Here is a 26153-nt window from a genome sequence, read left to right as displayed (position 1 = left end):
AAAATACCTGGATCTGCACACGAAGTACAGGATGTAGCGTGAGTACAACCAACTCAGTAAGTAATAATACTAAATAAAGAATTGAAAGTAGTGATGAGCTTCACAGTTATAGTCCAATTACAGTAATTTCATCATAGGGAGGTAGGCATGATTTCAAGTTTGACAATTAAGACCAAAACAGTAAATTCATGTCAAGTTCAACTAAAACAGAAGATAATATCTCTCAGAAATTTCAAGACAGTGATATATGACAGGTGAAGTGCAAAAATAATGAAGTCAATGCATCCTCTCAGAGCAACAGTCACTCAGTCCTCCCATTCACTCCAACCTCACATTCACTCTTTCCTCACAGTCACTCATTTCTCTCAATCACTCAGCACCCGGCACTCGGCACTCAGTAGGTAGATGCGCTCACTGGGGATGTGTATAGACTCCGGAGGGACCCCTTCAGCCCAAGCACTATAACAAGTCAATCATGGCATACCTCAGTGAAACATGTTTCAGCGTGCAACCCGATCCCATAAACATCCTCATAATCAGGCCCTCGGCCTCACTCAGTCATCATCCTCTCCAGTCTCTCAGGCTCTCAGAAATCATGATAAGCAGCCTAAACAGCAATAATATGATGCATCAATGATGAACAATAGACACTGAGATGTAATATACGAGTATAATTGTGACTGAGTACAAAATAACAATTTAGCAGATAATTCAATATGTACACGACCTCTATGGGTCCCTACAGTGCCAACACATAATCTAAACATGATTGCTAACATGATTTGTGGTTCAATTTCTCTAATATATCTCTAATATATGGAGAATGTACAGACAACAACAGATTACTCAATTACACAGTTCCATGAAATTTGACCAAGTCACAATTCTTACGGTGTACACCCACACGCCCGTCACCTAGCATGTGTATCACCTCGAAACCAAATACATGACACATAATACGGGGTTTCGTACCCTCACAACCAAATTTAAAACTGTTACTTACCTCAATCCAAGCAAATCTCTACTCCAACACACTCTTGCCTCGCAAAACGGCCTCTGAATGCCTCGAATCTTGCCTCGTGAACCCTTGTTTTAATAATCTGCCCAACACTTCCGCTTCTACGGCGTCGTAGAAGTGACATTACACACGCATTTGTGGCTCATTCCGCTACTGCGGTCCCTCACTCCGCTTCTGTGTACTCGCTTCTGCGAGAACCCAAGCCGCCTCTGCCGACCAAGCCCATCTGCCCAGTTTCGCTTTTGCGGTTCCCCTGCCGCATCTGCGGTCACACAGATGCGGAACTCACTATTGCACCTGCACGCCTTCCGCTTCTGCGCACCTCTCACTGCACATGCGGCCACGCAAGTGCTGAAAACTCCTCGCACATGCGACCCCCTGCACACTCACCTCCAACTCGCACCTGCGCAAGCCAGCCCGCACCTACGATCAAAGCTCCACAGGTGCGGTTACACCAGTAGAGGTCCAACTTCAACTTTTGATCCGTTAACCATCTGAAATCAACCCGAGGCCCCTGGGACCTCAACTAAATATACCAACAAGTCCTAAAACCTCATACAAACTTAGTTGAGCCCTCAAATCACATCAAACAACTTCAAAAACACGAATCGCACCCCAATTCAAGCCTATTGAAACTAAGAAAATTCAACTTCTACAAATGACGACGAAACTTATCAAAACAGGTCCGATTGACCCCAAATTTTGCATACAAGTCATAAATGACATTACGAACCTACTCCAACTTCCGAAATTTGAATTCGACCAAAACAAAGTTACAATCAAGAACAGTATTATTTGTCGTGCATTGATGATCTATTTGACCAGGTTCAGGGAGCGAGGGTGTTCTCTAAGATTGACTTGAGGTCTGGGTATCACCAGTTGAAGATTCGAGACTCGAATATTCTAAAGACAACATTCAGGACTCGTTATGGTCATTATGAGTTCCCCATGATGTCTTTTGGGCTGACCAACGCCCCGGTAACATTCATGCATCATATGAATAGTGTATTTCAGCCTTATCTCGACTCGTTTGTCATAGTGTTCATTGATGATATCTTGGTGTACTATCGTAGCCAGGAGGAACATGCCCAGTATTTGAGGATTGTGTTGCAGCAGTTGAGGGAGGAGAAGCTTTATGCTAAGTTCTCTAAATGTGAGTTTTGGCTTAGTTCGGTGGCGTTCTTGGGGCACGTGGTGTCCAGTGAGGGTATTCAGGTGGATCCGAAGAAGATAGAGACGGTTCAGAGTTAGCCCAGACCATTCTCAGCTATATAAATTCAGAGCTTTCTTAGCTTGGTCGGTTATTATCGTCGTTTCATGGAGGGTTTCTCGTCTATCGCATTGCCTTTGACCAAATTGACCCAAAAGGGTGTTGTTTTCAGGTGGACGGATGAGTGTGAGGAGAGCTTTCAGAAGCTAAAGACCGCCTTGACTACAACTCCAGTTCTAGTTTTACCTTCAGCTTCAGGCTCTTATACAGTGTATTGTTATGCTTCTCGGATCGGTATTGTATGTGTTTTGATGCAGGAGCGTAGAGTGATTGCTTATGCTTCGCATCAGTTGAAGCCCCATGAGAAGAACTACCTTGTCCACGATTTGGAGTTAGCTACCATTGTTCATCCATTGAAGATTTGGAAGCATTATATCTACGGTGTGTCTTGTGAGGTGTTTACAGATCATCGATGTCTCCATCACTTGTTCAAACAGAAGGATCTACATTTGAGGCAGCGGAGATGGTTGGAGCTACTAAAGGACTATGATATCACTATTCTGGATTATCCCGGGAAGGATAATGTGGTTACCGACGCCTTGAGTAGAAAGGCGGTGAGTATGGGTAGCCTTGCATTCATTCATGTTGGTGAGAGACCTCTTGTAGTTGATGTTTAGGCCTTGGCCAACCAGTTCGTGAGATTAGATGTTTCGGATACCAGTCGGGTTCTAGCTTGTGTAGTTTCTCGGTCTTCCTTATATGATCGCATTAGAGAGCGTCAGTATGATGATTCCCATTTACTTGTCCTTAAGGACACGGTTCACCATGGTGATGCCAGAGATGTTACTATTGGGGATGATGGAGTATTGAGGATGCAAGGTTGGATTTTTGTGTCTAATGTGGATGGGCTACATGAGTGGATTCTTTAGGAGGCCCACAGTTCGCGGTTCTCCATTCATTCGGGTGCCACAAAGATGTATCAGGACTTGAGACACCATTATTGGTGGAAAAGAATGAAAAAGAATATAGTGGGGTTTGTAGCTCGGTGCCTCAGCTGTCAGCAGGTGAAGTATGAGCATCAGAGACCAGACGGATTGCTTCAGAAGTTAGAGATTCTAGAGTGGAAATGGGAGCGGATCACCATGGATTTTGTAGTTGGCCTCCCACAGACTTCGAGAAAGTTTTATGCTATTTGGGTGATTGTGGATCGGCTAACCAAGTCCGCACACTTCATTCCTGTTGGGACTACTTATTCTTCGGAGCGGTTGGCTGCGATTTACATCCGAGAGATTGTCCGCCTCCACGGCGTGCTAGTGTCCATCATTTCAGATCGAGGCACACGGGTTTGGAGAGACGTGTAGCGAGATTTGGGTACCCAGGTTGAGTTGACGTTTCACCCTCAGAAGGAAGGACAGTCCGAGTGCACTATTTAGATATTGGAAGACATGCTACGCGCTTATGTCATTGATTTTGGGGGTTCATGGGATCAGTTTCTGCCGCTCGTGGAGTTTGCCTACAACAACAGCTACAAGTCGAGTCTTCAGATGGCTCCATATGAGGCTTTGTATGAGAGACAGTGTAGATCTCCTGTGGGTTGGTTTGAGCTGGGTGAGACTAGGCTATTGGGTACTGACTTGGTTCAGGATGCTTTGGACAAGGTTAAATTGATTCAGGATCGGCTTCGCACGGTGCAGTTTAGACAGAAGAGTTATGCTGACAGGAAGGTCCGTGATGTTTCTTACATGGTTGAGGAGAAGATTCTGCTCAAGGTTTCACCCATGAAGGGTGTTATGAGGTTCGGGAAGAAGGGCAAGTTGAGCCCTCGATATATTAGGCCATTTGAAGTACTTCAGAGGATTGGAGAGGTGGCTTACAAGCTTGCCTTGCCACATAGTTTGTCGAGTGTGCATCCAGTATTTCATGTTTCTATGCTCCGAAAGTATGTCGGTGATCCGTCTCATGTTTTGGATTTCGGCACAGTTCAGTTGGATGGTGATTTGACTTATGATGTGGAACCGATGACCATTTTGGATCGATAGGTTCGAAAGTTTAGGTCAAAGGACATAGCTTCGGTGAAGGTGCAGTGGAGAGGTTAGCCAGTTGAGGAAGCTACTTGGGAGACCGAGCGGGCGATGCGGAGCAAATAGCACGGATAACTCACGTGCTATAGTATCAATATCTGGATCCGCACGGACAACTCACGTGTTATAGTATCAATAACCTCACAATCAGGCCCTCGACCTCACTCAGTCATCAATCTCTCCAGTCTCTCGGGCTCACTATGTCATGAACCTAGCCCAAAATGATGATGTGATGTATCAACAATTAACAACAGGGACTGAGATATGATATGCAATGAATGTATATGACTGAGTATAAAATTATAATTTAAAAATATAATTCGACAGCAGAAATGACCTCAGTGGGTCCTAATTATACCAGCATTTGCCTAAGCATGATTTCTAACATGAGTCACGGCTCAGTTTCTCTAACACATGACAAATACTGGAAAAAATACAAGTTAATTAACTACACAGCTCTACGAAATAGACTCAGTCTCAATTTTTACGGTGCGCGCCCATACGCCCGTCACCTAGCATGTGCGTCACCTCCAAACAAATCACATAACACGTAATTCAGAGTTTTATACCCTCAACACTAAGTTTAGAAGTGTTACTTACCTCGAACAAGCCAAATCCAATACCGAGTAAGCCAAGCGATGCTCCAAAAATGCCATCCCACGCGTACCGACCTCCGAACGGCTCAAAACTAGCCAAAAGGAACTCAAATACATCAAATAAAGCCTAAGAAAACAATTCCAAATGGTAAAGGTTGAATCCTTAATCAAAAGCCCAAAATCAGCCAAAAGGTCAACCCGGGCCCGCGCCTCGGAACCAAATGAAACTTACAAAATCCGATAACTCATTCAATTATGAGTCCAACCATACTAGTTTTACTCAAATCCAGCTCAAATCGATGTTCAAAACTTAAAAATTCACATTATGAAACTTTAGGCAAACCCCCCCAAATTCCTCTCTAAATTCACAAACCAATTACCAAAAACGAAGATAGATTCATGGAATATAATGAAAACCAAGTGTAGAACACTTACCCCAGTCCTTGTGATGAAAATTGCTTCAAAAGTCGCCACAATCCGAGTCCCACATCTCAAAATATGATAAAAGAACCAAAACCTCAATTTTTATAGCTTCTGCCTAGCGGTTTTCGCATATGCGGTCAAAATGATGCATCTGCGACCTCCGCTTCTACGGATAAAATCTCGCCTCTGCGAAGCCCCATGAAAACCGTCCCTTTCGCACTTGCGGACATTTTCCGCTTCTGCGCACGGGCAGGTGCGCCAAACAATTTTTGCTTCTGTGCCACATGCCGCTTCTGCAGTCGGGTCGTTACATCCTCCCCTACTTAAACATACGTTTGTCCTCAAACGTGCCAAGAGTCATTCCAAAGTTATCAATCCTCCGTGTAACCTTACCCTGCACATACCCGGGGGTGAACCCACGTCACCCTATTCCATATAGGCCTGACAACCAAACATAACTTAAGATCATTACTTCAACCTAAGCCCGTAAACCACATGATCCAATTTCCAACATCCGAAATTTTCTATAAGTCCCGAATATCGCATCTATACACTGTATTAGTCTGAACCGACTGCGTCAAATCATAACCATAACCTAGAACAAAATCACATGATATACCACATAACTCAAATACTAATAGCAATTACTTCCGATCACAATTGCTACTCAAAACAACTCATTACCGGTAATAACCTCATTTCAAACAAAACCTCGTTCAAAAATCTTCGTACACTGTCGACGATGAAATAAGCACGCAGAAACTCATAACCACTCATCAGATAAACAATCCATGGAGCTCCCTCTCCTTTGACAAGAACTATAGCCAATTTCTAAGCCGATCAGCGATATTAACGTTCCAAATATGCTGCAAACAAATCTGATGGCACCCATTCTAGGTCCAATGACCTCACTTTATCAGGCCCAACTATCCTATCGACATGCCACACCAATACTACCTAGAATCATGACCTGTGCAATCCGTGCACAATAAGCAACAACTCAAATGTACCCAAAATGGAAAATGACTCAAACAAGAGAACCATCCCACATCTTCAACAAGTACCACCACAACCGCAATGCTACAAAGACATCTTACATAGTAGTACCAAGATGCATGAATCTAACACAAAGGATCATATCTCAACATGCGTGACCCCATCCAAACACTGGTCTATATGAAATACCTCAAGCCACCATGCTTAAAATCAACAACCACGTGCAATTAGATGCCTAGTAACAAATGTGCATGACCGCAACCACCGAGAAGAAAATAGCACCATACATCATAACCGGACAAAGGCCATAACTAAAGCGTAATCAACCATTCTGAACCCCAATAACCATTCTGCTCGAATTCTGCTATAAGGCCCAAATAGGACCGCACTATGTGTGCATATAAACAACAAATCCAAACTCCTAGTGGCATAGAAAAGTAACACATAGATCATATCAGAGCACGAATAATCTCCACTCTAACTGAATGGCACATCCCCCAACAATAGCAGTATGTAGTCGACCAACATGACCCGATGTAGAATACAAATCCTCGTTGGGCCTACCAATGGGCCCCAAATCAACTATGGTCATCCACAAATAGATAAATAATCCTCCGAAAGTCCATAATGACCTAACCATAACATATACTATCATCTGGATAGCTTTGGCCACGTTTTCACAGTCCACAACCACAAATAGATCTGCTTTTGAGAACTCCTGGTCTCCGAATCCGTAGAATACACGAATCACCATATCAACTCCACCGCCCGAATGTCTAACACATCTCTCATACACGATCATCCCACGAGGAATACTTCTAAAATTCTTCCGTGCCACATAACAAAATCTGAATATTAACAGCCGATCAACCATGTGAGTACCGCAATACCAATGAAGTATCCGTACGTCAACACTTAGTGCACTTTCTGAAATGTACGCTCTCCTCAGGAAATACCAAGTGGAAATATCATTCATCTAGTCATTTGAAACCGCCCATGTTGTCTAAGAATTCATGCCCTTCCTTTCAAAACTAAACTGTGACCTTGCACACTCAAATTTTAATTCCCCACAACATACCGCATCTATCATGAATATGAAAAGTACGAGAGTCTCATAATCAATTCTGAGTCACAAGCAAACTACATACTCAATTAGCCAGAAACCTTCTATTGGATCTCATCCAGGAGAAAATCACAACACGCAACATGCTCCTCATGCCGGTAGGAAATATCCATCTCAAACCGTGGTAGCAACCATCGAAACTCTTTGAAACCCATTAACACGCAACCAAGCCATCAGAACCGAATCCCTCTAATTCAACTAAGCCATGCAGGTCTCCAAACCCAAGAGTATTGCCACGAAACACCTGTAGAGACTCACCACATCATAAATACCCCAAGGAACCAATTGTATTTATTGCCTTGCTGCTCCAACCTAATATCAAGTTGTACTATTCCTCTGAGTTCCTTCTGAATTACCCTCAAGGTGACACTTCTTATTGCCAGAACACCACGATCCTTAACCAAAACTCTCCCCGCGATATCCTAAAATAAAACAACACCATCCTAAGGCCCATAAGCCATTGTATTCCATCTTAAGCACCCCAAAAGTGCCACAACCGAGACACGCACTCTAAAGAGACCTTCTGTAAATCTAAAACTATTTCCTTCACCTTACTGATGCTGAAATGTAGAATCCATAATAATATATAAATGCCACAAGCCTCGACACCATCCAACTTAAATCTCACATTCTAGCCATATACAAATCTGCAAAATTCTCAATTGCTACAAATAAATCTTGAACCCATTAGAACCTTCTCGAGAGTCATCCACTCTGCTCAAATCTCAATTGCACCGGCCAAACGGGTCGAACGACATGTGCCCCATTAGAACAACAACACCCAAAGAAGTAATCTACATCTTTCACTCAAAGAACGACATCCTACTGCATGCGCACTACATCTTTCACGAATAACGACTCAATCATTCCATGATTTCCATATACCCATAAGGTGTAACATAACCCGTATCCAGAAATTCCTTTACTCGAGTCATCCTTCATCTCAACCTCTGCAAGTCATAACCGATCCACAAGTATGCTTCAGACCAAAACCAATACTACACGTAACCATGCAATCAAATCGTTGATAGCAAACTCCCCCACTTAACTCAATGCCATAGAATAGAACATCTAATAACTCACCAAACCCATACTCTATTACTGCCATAATACCGCAGGAAGATTCAATTAAATCCTCAAAAGCTCACATAACACAAACCATATAGTACCTCAAATAATCCACTAAGCTCACATACATCCACATGACGATCATGTCAACTTTCTCAACCAAATTCAAATTCAAATCTTAACACATATACCCCGTTGGTAGAAAGAAAACTCTCCACACAACATTATAAGGATCACACCTCCGTAGATTACTCCGCAGGAGATAACCCACCTGCTTAGCCTAAAATTGACATCTATACCCTTTTGCAGCAACAATTACTACACCATCACTGAATCTTCCTGAGTCTGAACTCACAACAAGACATGAAAATCTACTTCACTCCATAATTAATCAACACAAAAAATCTTTCAACACACTCATAACTTGGGGCTATGTGTCACATCAAGACAACAATCTAGCACCCCATAGCCCTTCTTACATCCCACGCAAACTATTCTCGTCACAATCAAACCATCTGAACACATTCTGCAATCACATCATGCTCATCATATAGCCATCCGGCCACTCATCGAGTCACAAATTCCACTCATAGGGACGCTATCGATCACATAAGTTCCCAAAAGACCGTGCCCACATAGCCGAAATCTACATGCTCGAGCTACAGTCAAAACCGGCCTCAAGTCCTCCAGATTGGCCCATCATCAGCACCCAGAAATGACAACTTGCACCTCATCCATAGAATCACCAGCCGATACCGAGCTCTTACATGCGCACACGGATGCGTGGAGAGAATTCAAAGAGTTATGTTTCAAACTTAATCAATTCCGCACGATAAGGAAAGAACGATGGGAAATTATCCTAAATTCCCCTGTAGCCTCTCGAATATAGGTATGGATGTCATCATACCGATCCGCAAGACTTTACTAGACACTTGCTCATGACTTGTAGAACCTATGAACCTAGAGCTCTGATACCTCCTTGTCACGACCCAAAATTCAACTAGTCGTGATGACACCTAACCCAACTCGCTAGGTAAGCCAAATAACAACTATCCAATTCCATGAAATTTTATAAGACAATTAAGTGAAAGAAAATATCTGAATCTTATACATTCCCTAAGGACTGGTAGTATAAATCATGAGCTTCTAAGATTAGAATTTACCAAGCTGGTATGAAATAAATACATCATCTGTTTGAAATTTACATAAACAGTTTTTTATAAATATATGGCTATCATGAACAAGAAGCAGCTACAATCGGAATGCATGTACGTCTTTAAATCCCGCTCCCATCGATCACAGCAACATCCACATCCAATATCTGCACGCAAGGTGCAGAAGTGTAGTATGAGTACAACCGACCCCATGTACTCAATAAGTAACAAACCTAACCTTAGGTTGAAAGTAGTGACGAGCTGGAACACATGTCAAAGTCCAACACCAATAGCCAATAACATCTCATAACAATATAATAAAAGTGGTACAAAAAATAACTCAGAAATATAATGTTCATCTCGTTCACGATTTCAGAAAATAGACATGCCTTTCAAGTATAACAATGAAAACCCAAATCTTTTACCGAAAGTACCAAAATATGAGAAGGTTTGTAAAATCATGATTTTCCTTCCAAAACATTTCAACAGGTAAATGTTTCATTCTCAAAAGGCATGAGGAAAAGTACATTTATATGCCTAGATGCCAATGTGTATGAGAATTCATGCATGACGTGATACCGTACAACATGAGGAAAAATGCATCTATATGCTTGTATGTCAAGTGCGCATGTCGAATGTAGTACAACAGAGTGAACAACCATATGCATACTCTCAGAGTATCAATCCACTTAGTCCTCCCAATCACTCGGCACTCGCACTCGCACTCAATAGGTATATGCGCTCACTTTGGATGTGCAGACTCCGAAAGGGCTCCTTCAGCCCAAGCTCTATAATCCGCACGGACAACTCACGTGCTATAGTATCAATATCTGGATCCGCACAGACAACTCACGTGCTGCACGGACAACTCACGTGCTATAGTATCAATATCTGGATCCGCACGGATAACTCACGTGCTATAGTATCAATAACCTCACAATCAGGCCCTCGGCCTCACTCAGTCATCAATCTCTCCAGTCTCTCGGGCTCACTATGTCATGAAACTAGCCCAAAATGATGATGTGATATATCAACAATTAACAACAGGGACTGAGATATGATATGCAATGAATGTATATGACTAAGTATGAAATTATAATTTAAAAATATAATTCGACATCAAAAATGACCTCAGTGAGTCCCAATAATACCAGCATTTGCCTAAGCATGATTTCTAACATGAGTCACAACTCAGTTTCTCTAACACATGACAAATACTTGGAAGAATACAAGTTAATTGACTACACAACTCTACGGAATCGACTGAGTCTCAATTTCTATGGTGCGCGCCCACACGCCCGTCACCTAGCAAGAATAAAGAGGACAGTACACAATGTTATGACTTTTGAGAGAGTGATACATTAAGCAAGAAGACAGTACACTAGGATACATTCATACTGCTATTCCTGAAGGTGCTTGAGGTTCACGGTTGGGGGGGGGGGGGATTTTGGATGAGATAGAGAAATTGGGGAGGGGGAAATGAACAATGTTATGACTTCTGAGAGAGGGATATCGTAGGGAGTAGGGTTTTTTCTGGGGAGATTTTCAGAGGGAAATTTTGGGGGGAAGTTTTGCAAAACAATTTCTCTTTTGAAATTAGTAAGTAAGTAGTAGTTTTCTTTTTTACCAAGGAAGGAAAAATAGTAATTTGTTAACATTTATTATAAATGTCACTAACTAAATGTCATTTTTGTCATTTTTAATTAAATGTCAGTATTTTTGTAACATTTTCTAATAAATGTCGATAAATTATCTTTTTTCCGACATTTATTATAAAGTCATTAATTAAATATCGTGGTAGCTCATATTTGTTGTAGTGTACCCACTCCAAAAGAACAAAACATTTACACCAAATTGCCATTTTACACAACTAAAAATTTAAATAACAGAAAAAATCACCTAAGTATTTCTTGCCAAACATATATATCAAAATCAGATAGAATTCCATACATGCATGTAGCAAATCTAGGCAATAAATTATGCACAAAAAAAAATTGAATCAAATATGGACAAACTTTCAGAAAAAATTAGAAGTGAAACCAGAACACGGTGCAAGAGAAAGAACCAAGAGAGAAAAGTTACCATACTAGAAGATTATAGCAAGCAGAAGGTAAAAGCAAAAAAGGACAAAGCTCATGAAAGAATTCTGAACATTGAAAGCGGAGAAAACTCCAACATAGAGATCCAGAGAAGCCCACAATAATTGAAAAACTTACCAAAACAAAAAGATTATATCTTGAATTCTTGAAATAGCGAAGCAAGTAGAAAATCACAAAGAGGAATTGAGGAGAGAGAATTGGAGTGGAGAGATGGATAATCGGAGAGTTTGTATCTGAAATAGTAAAGTACACGTGGTTTTGGTAAAGTAAAGGTGCGGTACACATGTCAATTCGCTAATAAGACAGGCTCAAATAAAAGTATAATACACAATGCATTTTGTACAATTCAGGATTGATGTGTTGTACAGCCTTAGCCGCTTATATATAGTAGTAATAGTAAAGTAATAATCAGACCACATATACAAATATACATCATGTTATCTAGTTAGACGCAAGCAGGCTCTGATACCAACTGATGAAAAACAAGTATGAACAGCGGAAGCAAATAGTCAAGATCACTTGCATATAATATAGACAACACATAATCACTGATTTTACTCAAACATATCTCTTGAAGCGTGACCGCTATCGCGAAAAGAGCCTTCAAGTCATCTTCCAATTCCACTGTCTTTTATTGTGTGACCCGAATAATGCCCGGAATTAGTAAAATTCGTGTGGGCGAATTTCTCATGTAGTAAAAATATTTCCTCCTTATGGAATAAGACCCCTCAATATAGCCACAGGTTTTAGGGTTTAAAACCTTTTCCTAAACCTGTTGGGTCTTCCTTTTCCACCAAGAAATATGATTTTTTTTAATTCCTAATTATTCAGACACAACAGGGACCACAATATCTAATTAACGAGACTTCTTATTATGGACTTAATTCAAAATATCCGAATTAATACTGCCATAATAAATTACGAATTATTTCACTAAAAATTCGTAACTGCACTTCTCAGTTCAATTTTGAAATTCTTTCATTAAACCTTATTTAGCTCCCCGTGTTAAGATTCAGATACTAATCAAATAAATTAAATTACTGACAATTTAATTCATTGATTATTTCCTTTAGACTTTTGCTTAACTTATATCATGTGACGGATATAAAATACACTTGCAGGGTTTACACATGAAAACTTATAAGCTTTCATAAAGGTGTATCATCTATCTCTAGACCAAGATATGGATTCCTTCAACTAACTAGTATTTCGCCAATGTATATCATCATTGTCCAATTTACCAGGTATATTGACCCACAAAAATATCTCGCCTTTTAATAAATCAAAACAATAAATAATATACACAACCAATAACAATTATATCAAGATTAAGAGTATAAGTACGTTTAGTGGCTAGAGAAGTTATTTTATTAAGTCAGTATAAAATACTTATCCCTACTTGGTCCGTTCAATACATACAAATTGTACTAGCACAAGAAGTCAGAATTAAATTATTCCCATAATCAAGATATCTTTGACAAGTACCGAACGCAATGCTCGGGATGATAGTTTTATGGCCCATCTCTATGGGATGATGGATTTGCAGCTAAGGATAGGAGGTCAGCCAACCACATCTGAGGAGAGGACCTTATTGGAGCAGCGGTACCCGCTCAACGCTCATGGCCAGCAGCTGGTTGGGATAGGTGATGGCTACAGACTCCCCGATGATGAGGATATCAACACTCCTGAGCAGCCTTAGGTCGAGCCAGAGCAGTCAGATGATGAGGACGATGATGATGAGGAGGAGGAAGCACATGATGAAGAGTGGAGAGCCTCAGAGGATGAAGACGCAATTTGATCAGGGAGTTTCCTTGCACCCTACTCATTTTTCTTGTTTTGTCAATTTGTGTATGCACTGAGGACAATGCATGATCTAAGTGTGGGGTGGGGACTTGTAGAAATTACTTCTAGTTGTTTGTTTTGTTGTTTTAGTAAGTGTTGTTTTCATTAGATACTTGTTTTAGTTATTTGTTTTAAGAATTTGGTTTAGTGATTTGTTTTTGTTATTTGTTTAGTTATTAAAAAAACATAACTGGACTCTTCCCGACGATGGATCTCCTAGATAGTTTTCCTGAGGGAAGTAAGTCTAGAGAAAAAAAAAGAAGATTTTTTTTAGGTAATATAGTAATTCCCCCTTGGTTTTTCTTTGGGCCGCGGTTCTTTTCCAAGAGCTTTTAGTTGAACCGGGTGTAGTTAGTTTTAATTTTTAGGAGTAGGAACCACGAAGCTATGCATTTAATTGTAGTAATATCTCTTAGTTTTGTTATGCCTTGAGAATAGTTAGGACTATGGTCATGACGCTTAGGCTCGGTTTTTGACTCTAGCATAAATACCATAAATCGTAGATTCCTAATTTTGCTTAACTGCTTTGACTGGAGTGTCGCGATGAAAACAATCCTGAGTGAGTTATGTGCCATGTGTGTGAGAGTTTTGTATGTATTCTGTGCATTGCATTTGATGTCTAAAACTTGCCCTGTGTGTGTGCAAAGCGAAATAGTAGTCTTGTTCATTCTGAGAAGTGATATAGGCATTTCTTTGTTAAGCCAGATATATATAGTTTACCCACCTAAAAGTTATGTAACGTAGTTAACCCCTTTGAGCCTGTAATCCTGTTTCTTTGGCAACCACACTACAAGCCTTACCCAATTGTTTGAATTAACCATCTATTTGAACCGTTTCATCTCTAATGAGCACTTGAATTATTATGAACTTTGTAAAAGTAAAAGAGTGGGATGGTTGGTTTGGCTTTTGAGTGGAACTAATGAAATAAGGAGAAAGGTGCATTGTTTTGAAAAATTAAGAGCCGCTTGAATTGAAAAAAAAAGAAAAAAAAAGACAAAAATAGTTGTATTGCTATGAAAAAGAATATTCTTAGATAAGTGGTGACTCTTAATGTAATTGTGCTTAAAGAAGTATGGGGTAATATATATTGATGTGAAGGTGGAGTTTTGGTTTGACATAAGTATGGGCTGGAATGTTAAAGTATATGTATTAAAGTGCTTAGGGAGGTGTAGTCACTCACATATCCAAATATATCCTACCCGACCCGCGGCGTACATTACAACCAATCAAAGTCCTATTTGATCTTAGACTAAATAAGCTCGATTAATAGAGTATTACACTACGGGCAAGCCTATGGTGCATCATTTGTGGCATATGAATGTTATTTCTGAGAGCGAGTAAATTTTTTCCTATCTTGAGTTCATATGTTCTTAAAATTCATCGTGTGTGGAACTGAGCTCTTTGTTGGGTGAGGGCACGTGATTCATAAAGGAAAGGTAATGTCATTGACCTCCATGTTAGACTAAGTAAGTAATTTGTGAATAAGTCATGGTATGTGAGTCAAATCTTGAGGCGAGAATATTACACCGTGGTGCTTAGACTATTTTAAATATTCTTGGTGCAAGGAGTTAAGGGAATTGCTTAGTGAGGTTGTGTCTATAAGTTGGTCTGATTGCTCGAGGACGAGCAATGTTTAAGTGTGGGGTATTAATGTGTGGCTATAATTCATGGTTTAGCACACTATTCGCCTTGCATTTTATATTCTTTAATGATAAATTATACTTTATTTACTCGTAATGAACGCCATTTTATGTGTGTAGATGAATTAGGAGATGAAAGTAGAGAAAAAAGGATACTTAAAAGTCGAAAGCGTGCTCGGGAGGAGTTGAAAAGGAGAAGCCGACGAAGCCAGGTACACTAAGCGTTATACCTGGCAAAACCAGGCCTAGTGCAGGCCTTATACCTGGCGACACCAGGCTAAGGCCAGGTGATAGACCTGGCGAGGTGAGGCAGGAGCGAGATAGACCAGGCTTTATACCTGGCGACGCCAGGCTTGGGGCGAGGTCCACCAGACGTTAGGCCTCGCGAGGCCAGGTCTGGGCACGCACAGTTCGAGTTTTGAAGATTTATTTCTCTCCGGGTTTGACTAGGACTTTGCCTGCACATTTAGGTCTTTTTCTACACATATAAATAGACCTAAAAATGCCATTTTGGGGGACTTTTGCAACCGGAGGCAAGAATAGCTTGTGGAATCACCTGTTGGGAGTTAGAATCATCGATTTCTATATCCTTTCATCTTTACTTTGTACTTTAATTATGCAAAAATATTTGTGATATTGTTACTATGAGTATGAGTAGCTAAAATTTCTAATCTAGAATTTTGATGGAACCTATTGAAGGATAATTTTCTTGTTACGTTAATATAAATTTGCCGTAGTATTTTCTCTATTTGTTCAACTATACTATTCATGTGGTTGATTGAAGGGCCCTCAATTAGCTGTGCCTATTTAGTATGTATTACTCGGGAGAGAATGCATATTTAGGTAGTTGTTGAATAACATCACTCCTAACGTATATGAGGGATCAATACGAAGGGTTTAAAGGTGGGATTAGAGATAATGAAACCTTGGTGCGATCTGAGTGAGCCGTACTTAATGCCAGCTAGCGTAATTCGGCAGAATATGTCTAGTAAATTGTGGTAATTATTCGGGAGAGAGTTACGACAGTTATAGTGCTCATGATCGATAGAGAAGACTTAGGCGAATTTATAGAAAACGTAGCGGAAAAGATTCCGACAATTGGGAAAATAACAACCTTAGATCTTTCCAATTCTTGTTTACAAAATTCGTAGTTAGTCATTTGTTAGTGCATTTTCATTACGTAACATTTAGTTAATAAACATCTAAATTATTATTCAAATATTTCTGAAGATTGATTGCGTGAATTTATGTGGGTCTAGCAACTGTGGTTGATAGGTTAATTCCCTGTGAGATTCGACTCCGGACTTATTAGCCAGAATATATTTGCGACGACCGCTGGTATTTTTTATAAGGCATAGTTGGGCGTGATCACCTCTTCCATATCAACATTCAAAATTAATTCAGCTATGAACAGACCATGTCCGCTCCACTTTGGGAAAAGATACAACTCATATCAGAAACTTTGATCAAGACATTTTAAAACTCATGTTAACAGAGATGAAATCCAACAAATCGAGATCTAGGGTTTGAGAACAATCTAGAGAGAGAACCTGGAGATAAAGGAGAATCGTGGTTCAACAATGGGGAAGACAATGGCGCTGTGAGAGAGAGATCGTGTAGAGAGAAATAAGATACGGTGATTTTGAGAGGGAATAAACTGAAAGAATGAGAGAAAAAAATATTAGACAGCGTATTTAATGGCTTCACGGTAGGAAGTGACCATAAGTACATATTTTGTTATAAAAACTAAAAGGTAGCTATAGAAAATAATATTTTAAAGGGTTTTTATTTATAATAAATAGGGTATAAAGCTTTGCAATAAGAGGTAAAATTTTCAAAAAAAAAATCACTTCTTTTGCGTCTTTACTGAATTTTGTATTTTAATTTTTCAACGTGAAATATCAGTGTGCTTCTTAATTTTTTTTCCGGTTCACCAGTAGAAAAGAAAAAGGAAAAAAACAACTAAAGAAATGTAAATCTTCAGAAATCAATGGTGTATAATATTAGTGCATGATAAAAAGTAAAAACACATAAATTCGTTATTTCTATTAGTAGAATTGGTTTAAATTGTCAATATCATCACCGTTTCTATTGTTCGATCAATTAGCAAAAAAGCCTGTGAGACACTTAAGGAATTATTCTCAATAATTTGCATATAATGCAGTAATTTTAACAAAGATATGATGTTATTTATTTATATCCACATATATTTCAGCATTTGGAAAGGACTTCACTTTTTAAAAAATTCCAAATATTGTTGGGTACAGAGTAAGTATAGAAAGTAGTTTATTTTCCTTAAAAACATAAAAACTTTACATATTGCATATATCTAAAAGGATTAGGAAATATTTAGGTCATTACTACTAGATTTAGGTTTTATGGCAATCACCTATATAAATAGGAAAAGGCATATCGAGAAAAAGAAAAGACTTTCTCTTTGTCTATTTTAAAGGACTCGAAATTGATGTTAAATCTCCTTACTCTTTGAGTCACAAACTTTTCATTCTTATTCTATTGCCTAAGCATAGTTAGTTTAATTTAATATGGAAAAGGGAGGAGATAGTGAAGAAAAGAGGAGGGAGAAAGCAATAGATGAATGGCTACCGATAACGTCGGACCGGAATGCAAAGTGGTGGTATTCAACCATGCACAATGTTACTGCCATGGTTGGTGCTGCTGTTCTTAGTCTACCTTATGCCATGTCTGAGATGGGATGGTAACTTTATTTATTTCTCTTTTTCTTTTCTTTATTTAATTTGTTTTTTTTTTTTAATATTAGTTGAATTTATTAGGATTCAACCACAAATTAGTTTGGGAATGCATGAGTCGTAGTATTGTATTCTTCCTTTTTCTTTGGGATTTGTTTTTATTCTTCATTATCAAATTTTTTGATAAGGAATTGCCTTGACTATGAATGTTTTAAAATTTAGATATACTCAAATTCCGGATTTGTATAACTAACTGCTTGTTATCATCTAATTAGCAGTTTTTCTAACCTATTTTTATAATTTTTGAAAATTATAAAAAACTGATTCTGGAAATCTGGAAAATAGTAGAACTATTTTTTTGGGACTCCGGAGATCTCGTTATTTTTAAAAAAAAAAAAACTGAGTCTGGAAATCTTGACTAATAGCTTATGTCCAGGTTTTCAGTTTCAAAGAATAATAATTGATACTAGGTGCGTTTTTCTTCATTAATTGCATTTAATGTTTTGCCTTGAGAGTACGATCCGATTTGGAAAAATTATTAGATATCTTAACTGCTTGATATCATCTTAGCGTCTACTGTTGCATATTATTATTGAAAAATTAACCGAACATTATGTTTAGATCGAACTAATAGATGCATGATATGTTTGTGCATATAGACTTTTCTCACTTGATCATTATATATATATATATATATAAATGGTTGTTTGCATCAAATTATATTAACTAATTAATATTATTTTATTAAGTCATTTAACCATGTTAATTAGTTAATATAATTTGATACAAACACTCAATGCAATTAATTTGTGGTAATTAAGTTGACATACCTTTTTATCGGATGTCCCCAAAGTTACTGTCGACATACATATATTCTAAGATATCTCCTTTTGTTTCTTTTTTAATTTTGGTAATTATAGCTTGTTATACAAATTTGTTGTCTGAAAGATCAAATTAAAATTTACAAGTGATACCACATTCATCTAATTATTGTATTAAATTGTAATAAATGTTGCAGGGGAGCTGGTGTAACGGTAACGTTACTGTCATGGATTATAACATTCTACACAATCTGGCAAATGGTGGAGATGCATGAAATGATACCAGGCAAGAGATTCGACAGGTACCATGAGCTTGGCCAATATGCTTTTGGTGATAAACTTGGTCTCTGGATTGTTGTACCCCAACAAATTATAGTTGAAGTTAGCACTTGCATTATTTACATGGTCACTGGTGGCAAATCCTTGAAAAAATTCCAAGAAATTCTTTTCCCAAATGCCAAACCTATCAAACTCACTTACTTCATTATGATTTTCTCCTCTTTCCAATTTGTCCTCTCTCACTTGCCAAATTTCAACTCCATCACTTCTGTCTCCTTCGTAGCGGCGATTTTGTCCATGACTTACTCTGCTATAGCATGGACTGTGTCACTAAAGGAATTAGGAAAAAGTGAGAGAGAAGTTAGTTATGGTCCAAAAAGTGAAAAAATATCAGATAATGTGTTTATGTTTCTGAGTGCATTAGGAAATGTAGCATTTGCATATGCTGGACATAATGTAGTTCTTGAAATTCAAGCTACAATTCCTTCAACAGAAGATGCACCTTCAAAAAAAGCAATGTGGAAAGGTGTATTCACAGCTTATATTATTGTGGCCTTGTGTTATTTGCCTGTGGCTTTCATTGGATATTGGGTGTTTGGTAATGGAGTTGATGATAACATCTTGCTCACACTACATAGACCTACATGGCTTATTGCAACTGCTAACATTTTTGTTGTCGCTCATGTCATTGGGAGTTACCAGGTATCTTTCACTACTTTTAATTACAGTCAGACATCTCTATAACAACATCGCTATATAACAACCATTCACCGTAAAAGCCAAGTTTTTATGGAACTAATTTTTATGTTATGTTATAATATATGTTCTCTATAACAACACTTCGCTATAACAACCAAAATAATCTGGAACAAATAAGGCTGTTATAGAGAGGTTTGATTGTATAAGATTTTATGCAAGTAGTATCGGTCTATTGCCATAACTTTTAGACCTAGGACTGTGGTTCTTTTAAGTCTTTATGTCTTAAACTAATAGTTACTCTACATAATTTTCAAATGGTGTCGATTTTCATATATACTAGCTAGAAAAGTTCGTTGCAAATTAACCCGTGTCAGATACACCCCATACTAAGGGATGTCTCTGCCACTGTCTACAATAATAACAAGTAACTACTCAGTACAAATAAAATATGTTAACCTAAAAAAAGAGTACATAACTTGTTTTAGTAGACTAAAATAGTTAGTATAATAAAAATTTTACACAGTGCATATATATAAATTTAATCCTTTATATGTAATTGAGGAAACCTACTTCAACTGTATAAACTCTTTAAGTCTTTGATGTGCCTCAATTGATAATATATTATGAGCAACTTAGATGTTAGTAATTTACCTAATTAATCTGTTGTATATTACTTAATTTACATTTCAGGTTTATGCAATGCCAGTGTTTGATATGATAGAGGCATACGCTGTGAAGTCATTGAAATATAATCCTTCCACTCTTCTACGTGTTTGTGTGCGTACGGTTTTTGTTGGTAAGTTATTTACATGTTTATTAGAAAATATTTTTGCACAATTAGAAAATAAACTAAAAAAGTTGTTTAATTGCTCTTTTCTATGTATTTTTTTTATTCTTGCTATGGTCTTCTGTTATTGTAGCATTTACATTGGTTGTGGGCATGACAATACCATTCTTTGGTGGTTTGATGGGATTCTTTGGAGGTTTTGCTCTGGCACCAACCTCATATTATGTAAGTATATTTCATAGATAACTCATTAAATTTTCACTTCATTAAATCAAAAGTTATGACTATATAATACTCATATGACAAATATATTTAATATTTACTATGTTTTTAATTTCTACCTACAGCTTCCATGCATCATCTGGCTTATTATAAAAAAGCCCAAACGGTTTGGCTTGTCATGGTGTACGAATTGGGTAAGTTTACCAGAACTTGTAAATGTAATCATGAAATTTACTTACACTCGATGTTTACATCAAACTAATCAATAAAACTCAGTGATTAAAAATTAAAATGAGAGTGCATATAACTTCACCATAATTAAGTTAAAAATGTATTTATGAAAAACAAATATCTTACGTACATATTTATTGATTTGATATAAATAGCGATGTCCATACAAATTATTTAGGGGAAAACTTTTTATACACTCGATGATATGTATCAAAGCAATAAGTACATAACAAGTGTCTTTTGCATAAGATATAGCATCTTATCATTGTAAATAAATGTAGATTCTCACATCAATATATAAATTAATTGTGATAAATTAATATAATTTTGTACATGCAACGTTTCATGCAAGCTTTTTCCCTACTTACCCCTATCTCTTATTTTTTTTCTCTTTATGTTGCAGCTTTGCATTATAGTGGGTGTACTTTTGACTCTAACATCTCCCATTGGTGGATTATGGAGTATCATCAAATCAGCCAAGACTTATCACTTCTACACCTGATCGATACGGCCAATCTGAGTTTTTAGATGTTAAATTATGTGCTATATCCTGCCTGTTTGTGAGGCATAGATGCAGAATTTTAGGATAATTCTTTCAGTTTCAGAAGAGCTTTTATATATGGAAGTTTGCTAAAGTTTGAATTGTAATTTTTGGACAATTGAACTGTTTTTCTAATCAAAGTTTCATCACAGGGATAGAGGAGTTAGGCCAGACTCCAACATGCGTATTCCAAAAATCACAATTACACGAAGGAGGATATAAACCTTGACCTCAATTACAAAGTATAGATTGGTGGAACCCAATCTAGTTTGTCGTTGATCACAAAGGAATTCTTTGAGAGTTGAGGACACCTTCTTACAAGTTGGATAGTTCATATCATACATTACTACATACAATCTAGTCATATACACTCTAAGCAATGCACTGCCAAGAGATATCATCATTAACAACAAAATAATTTCTTTTGGGATCGAATCGAAAATTTGGTAAACCATCCTGTTCTAAATTTATTGAAGCCCTAACATTTCTATGCAGTGAAACAATTTCATTGAAGATAGCACAATTATGTGAGTTTACTCCTAGGTTAGCAAGTTGATCTGCGACCATATTGCCTTCTCTAAATGCGTGTGTAAACTTGAAATCTCCAGTCGTAGTTACCTCCCAAATTAAATATGCTCAATAATATGTTTGATTTGCCAAGAAGGTACCATCTTTCTATTAATCATGTTGACAGTAAACATTGAATCAGATTCCACATGAACTTTCAAAAAATCAGAATTACTACATAAACTTAATACCATGCAATAATGCCTTATCTTCTATTAAACTGGCCATAGAATTCTGCAAAAGCCTTCATCATGTTGCCGTGATAATCACTTATGATATCCCCTCCTCCTGCTGAACCAAGATTACCTTTGTTGCATCCATCAACATTCAATTTTACCCAACCCCTATCGGGTTTGTTCCATTTAATAGTCTGGGAGTGAATAGAAAATTGTAACTTCTCCACATACTTACACTTGTCGATCCAGAGTTGTGAAAGTTTTAGAGTAGGAAACTGATAATTAAGGATTAATGTTAAGCACTTTGAGATGATGATATGCCACCCTGACATGGATTTATTATCAAACCTTGCTGCATATCTGTTCAACCATATTTTTCAATAAATCATAGACGGTATACATTGGAGTAACACTGAGTGAACTCCATTTCTTTCTTTAGCTAACCACCAATTCATGATGGTTTGTCTTAGATGACCAGTGCTAAATCAAACCCCAAAAACTAATTACGTTTGAAGAACCAAACCTGTCAAGCAATTTGGCTATCTCTGAATATATGGGGCATTATTTCCTCCTGTGTCTAGTACAACAACTACAAACAGAAGGGATTAGAATCCCAATTTTCTTAATTTCATCATATCACGACCCAAAATTCTAACCTGTCGTGATGGCGCCTATCGTGGTACTAGGCAAACCGTTCTTTCGAAATAATTCCAACACCTTTAACAGAAATGAATTAAAGCAGTTTAAATAATAAAAGTTTTAATAAAACAGGGATAGAAACCTAAAACACAACGTGGAAGTTCCCAACTATCGGGGTGTCACAGAGTACATGAGCATCTATACATCACAAGTCTAGAATATAATGTCTATGATAGTCTGAAATTAAATACAATAAACGAAAAGATAGGAATGGAGTGACAAGGTATGCGAAACGCCGGGCAGCTACCTTGGAATCTCCAAAAGATCAACCGTGTGATAGAATCAACACCTACCGTGTCCGAAAATACGTGGATCTGCACACGAAGTGCAGGATGTAGCGTGAGTACAACCAACTCAGTAAGTAACAATACTAAATAAAGAACTGAAAGTAGTGACGAGCTTCACAGTTATAGTCCAATTACAGTAATTTCAACATAGGGAGGTAGGCATGCTTTCAAGTTTGACAATTAAGACCAAAACAGTAAATTCATGTCCAGTTCAACTAAAACAGAAGATAATATCTCTCAAAAATTTCAAGACAGTGATATATGACAGGTGAAGTGCAAAAATAATGAAGTCAATGCATCCTCTCAGAGCAACAGTCACTCAGTCCTCCCATTCACTCCAACCTCACATTCACTCTTTCCTCACAGTCACTCATTTCTCTCAATCACTCAACACCCGGCACTCGGCACTCAGTAGATACATGCGCTCACTGGGGATGTGTACAGACTCCGGAGGGACCCCTTCAGCCCAAGCGCTATAACAAGTCAATCATGGCAGACCTCAGTGAAACATGTTTCAGCATGCAACCCGATCCCATAAACATTCTCATAATCAGGCCCTCGGCCTCACTCAGTCATCAACATCTCCAGTCTCTCAGGCTCTCAAAAATCACGATAAGCAGCCCAAACAACAATAATATGATGCATCAATGATGAACAATAGACACTGAGATGTAATATACGAGTATAATTGTGACTGAGGACAAAACAATAATTTAGCAGATAATTCAATATGTACACGACCTCTATGGGTCCCTACAGTGCCAACACATAGTCTAAACATGATTGCTAACATGATTTATGGTTTAATTTCTCTAATATATGGAGAATGTACAAACAACAACAGATTACTCAATTACACAGTTCCATGAAATTTGACCAAGTCACAATTCTTACGGTGCACACCGACACGCCCATCACCTAGCATATGTGTTACCTCAAAACCAAATACATGACACATAATACGGGGTTTCGTACCCTCAGAACTAAATTTAGAACTGTTACTTACCTCAATCCAAGCAAATCTCTACTCCAACACACTCTTGCCTCGCGAAACGGCCTCTGAATGCCTCGAATCTTGCCTCGCGAACCCTTGTTTTAATAATCTGCCCAGCACTTCCGCTTCTGCGGCATCATAAAAGTGACATCACACACGCATCTGCGGCTCATTCTGCTCCTGCGGTCCCTCACTCTGCTTCTGTGTACTCGCTTCTGCGAGAACCCAAGCCGCCTCTGCCGACCAAGCCCATCTGCCCAGTTTTGCTTTTGCGGTTCCCCTGCCGCATCTACGGTCACGCAGATGTGGAACTCACTATCGCACCTGCGCGCCTTCTGCTTCTGCGCACCTCTCACCGCACATGCAGCCATGCAGGTGCTGAAAACTCCTCGCACATGCGACCCCTTACACACTCCCCTCCAACTCGCACCTGCGCAAGCCATCCCGCACCTGCGATCAAAGCTCCACAGGTGCGGTTACACCAGTAGAGGTCTAACTTCAGCAATCACTCAACTTCAACTTTTGATCCGTTAACCATCTGAAATCAACCTAAGGCCCCCGGGACCTTAACTAAATATACCGACAAGTTCTTAAACCTCATACAAACTTAGTTGAGCCCTCAAATCACATCAAACAACTTGAAAAACACGAATCGCACCCCAATGACGATGAAACATATCAAAATAGGTCTGATTGACCCCAAAGTTTTCACACAAGTCACAAATGACATTACGGACCTACTCCAACTTCCGAAATTGGAATTCAACCCAAAAAAAGTTACAATCAAGAACAAGTATTATTTGTCGTGCATTGATGATCTATTTGACCAGCTTCAAGGAGCGAGGGTGTTCTCTAAGATTGACTTGAGGTCTGGGTATCACCAGTTGAAGATTCAGGACTCGGATATTCTAAAGACAACATTCAGGACTCGTTATGGTCATTATGAGTTCCCCATGATGTCTTTTGGGCTGACCAACGCCCCGGTAACATTCATGCATCTGCTGAATAGTGTATTTCAGCCTTATCTCGACTCATTTGTCATAGTGTTCATTGATGATATCTTGGTGTACTATCGTAGCCAGGAGGAACATGCCCAACATTTGAGGATTGTGTTGCAGCAGTTGAGAGAGGAGAACCTTTATGCTAAGTTCTCCAAATATGAGTTTTGGCTTAGTTCGGTGGCGTTCTTGGGGCACGTGGTGTCCAGTAAGGGTATTCAGGTGGATCCGAAGAAGATAGAGGCGGTTTATAGTTGGCCCAGGCCATTCTCAGCTATAGAGATTCGGAGCTTTCTCAGCTTGGTCGGTTATTATCATCATTTCATGGAGGGTTTCTCGTCTATCACATTGCCTTTAACCAAATTGACCCAAAAGGGTACTGTTTTCAGGTGGACGGATGAGTGTGAGGAGAGCTTTCAGAAGCTAAAGACCGCCTTGACTACAACTGCAGTTCTAGTTTTACCTTCAGCTTCAGGCTCTTATACAGTGTATTGTTATGCTTCTCGGATCGGTATTGTATGTGTTTTGATGCAGGAGCGTAGAGTGATTGCTTATGCTTCGCATCAGTTGAAGCCCCATGAGAAGAACTACCCTATCCACGAATTGGAGTTTGCTGCCATTGTTCATCCATTGAAGATTTGGAGGCATTATCTCTACGGTGTGTCTTGTGAGGTGTTTACAGATCATCGGTGTCTCCAGCACTTATGCAAATAGAAGGATCTAAATTTGAGGCTGCGGAGATGGTTGGAGCTACTAAAGGACTATGATATCACTATTCTGGATTATCCCGGGAAGGATAATGTGGTTACCGATGCCTTGAGTAGAAAGGCGGTGAGTATGGGTAGCCTTGCATTCATTCATGTTGGTGAGAGACCTCTTGCAGTTGATGTTCAG

The 26153-nt window shown here is 38.7% G+C and overlaps 1 protein-coding gene across 2 annotated transcripts; it reads left to right on the top strand.

Moving 5' to 3' along the window:
* The first annotated feature begins 17549 nt into the window (after positions 1 to 17549).
* On the top strand, positions 17550 to 21734 carry LOC138903700 (lysine histidine transporter-like 2). Of its 2 annotated transcripts, none has more exons than XM_070192157.1 (6): positions 17550 to 17966; positions 18977 to 19760; positions 20448 to 20553; positions 20678 to 20769; positions 20892 to 20960; positions 21401 to 21734. In XM_070192157.1, exons 1-6 carry the CDS (start codon positions 17794 to 17796, stop codon positions 21497 to 21499), a joined length of 1323 nt encoding a protein of 440 aa, XP_070048258.1. In that variant the 5' UTR covers positions 17550 to 17793; the 3' UTR covers positions 21500 to 21734. The 2 variants fall into 2 exon arrangements, with proteins under 2 accessions (XP_070048258.1, XP_070048259.1); XM_070192158.1 differs by lacking the exon at positions 17550 to 17966 and adding an exon at positions 18278 to 18428.
* Positions 21735 to 26153: the final 4419 nt, after the last annotated feature.

The sequence above is a fragment of the Nicotiana tomentosiformis genome, chromosome 12 (genome assembly GCF_000390325.3).
Source record: "Nicotiana tomentosiformis chromosome 12, ASM39032v3, whole genome shotgun sequence".
Taxonomy (NCBI): Eukaryota; Viridiplantae; Streptophyta; class Magnoliopsida; order Solanales; family Solanaceae; genus Nicotiana; species Nicotiana tomentosiformis.
Note: the sequence above shows the minus strand (reverse complement) of the source record. Positions and strands in the feature narration are given on the sequence as shown.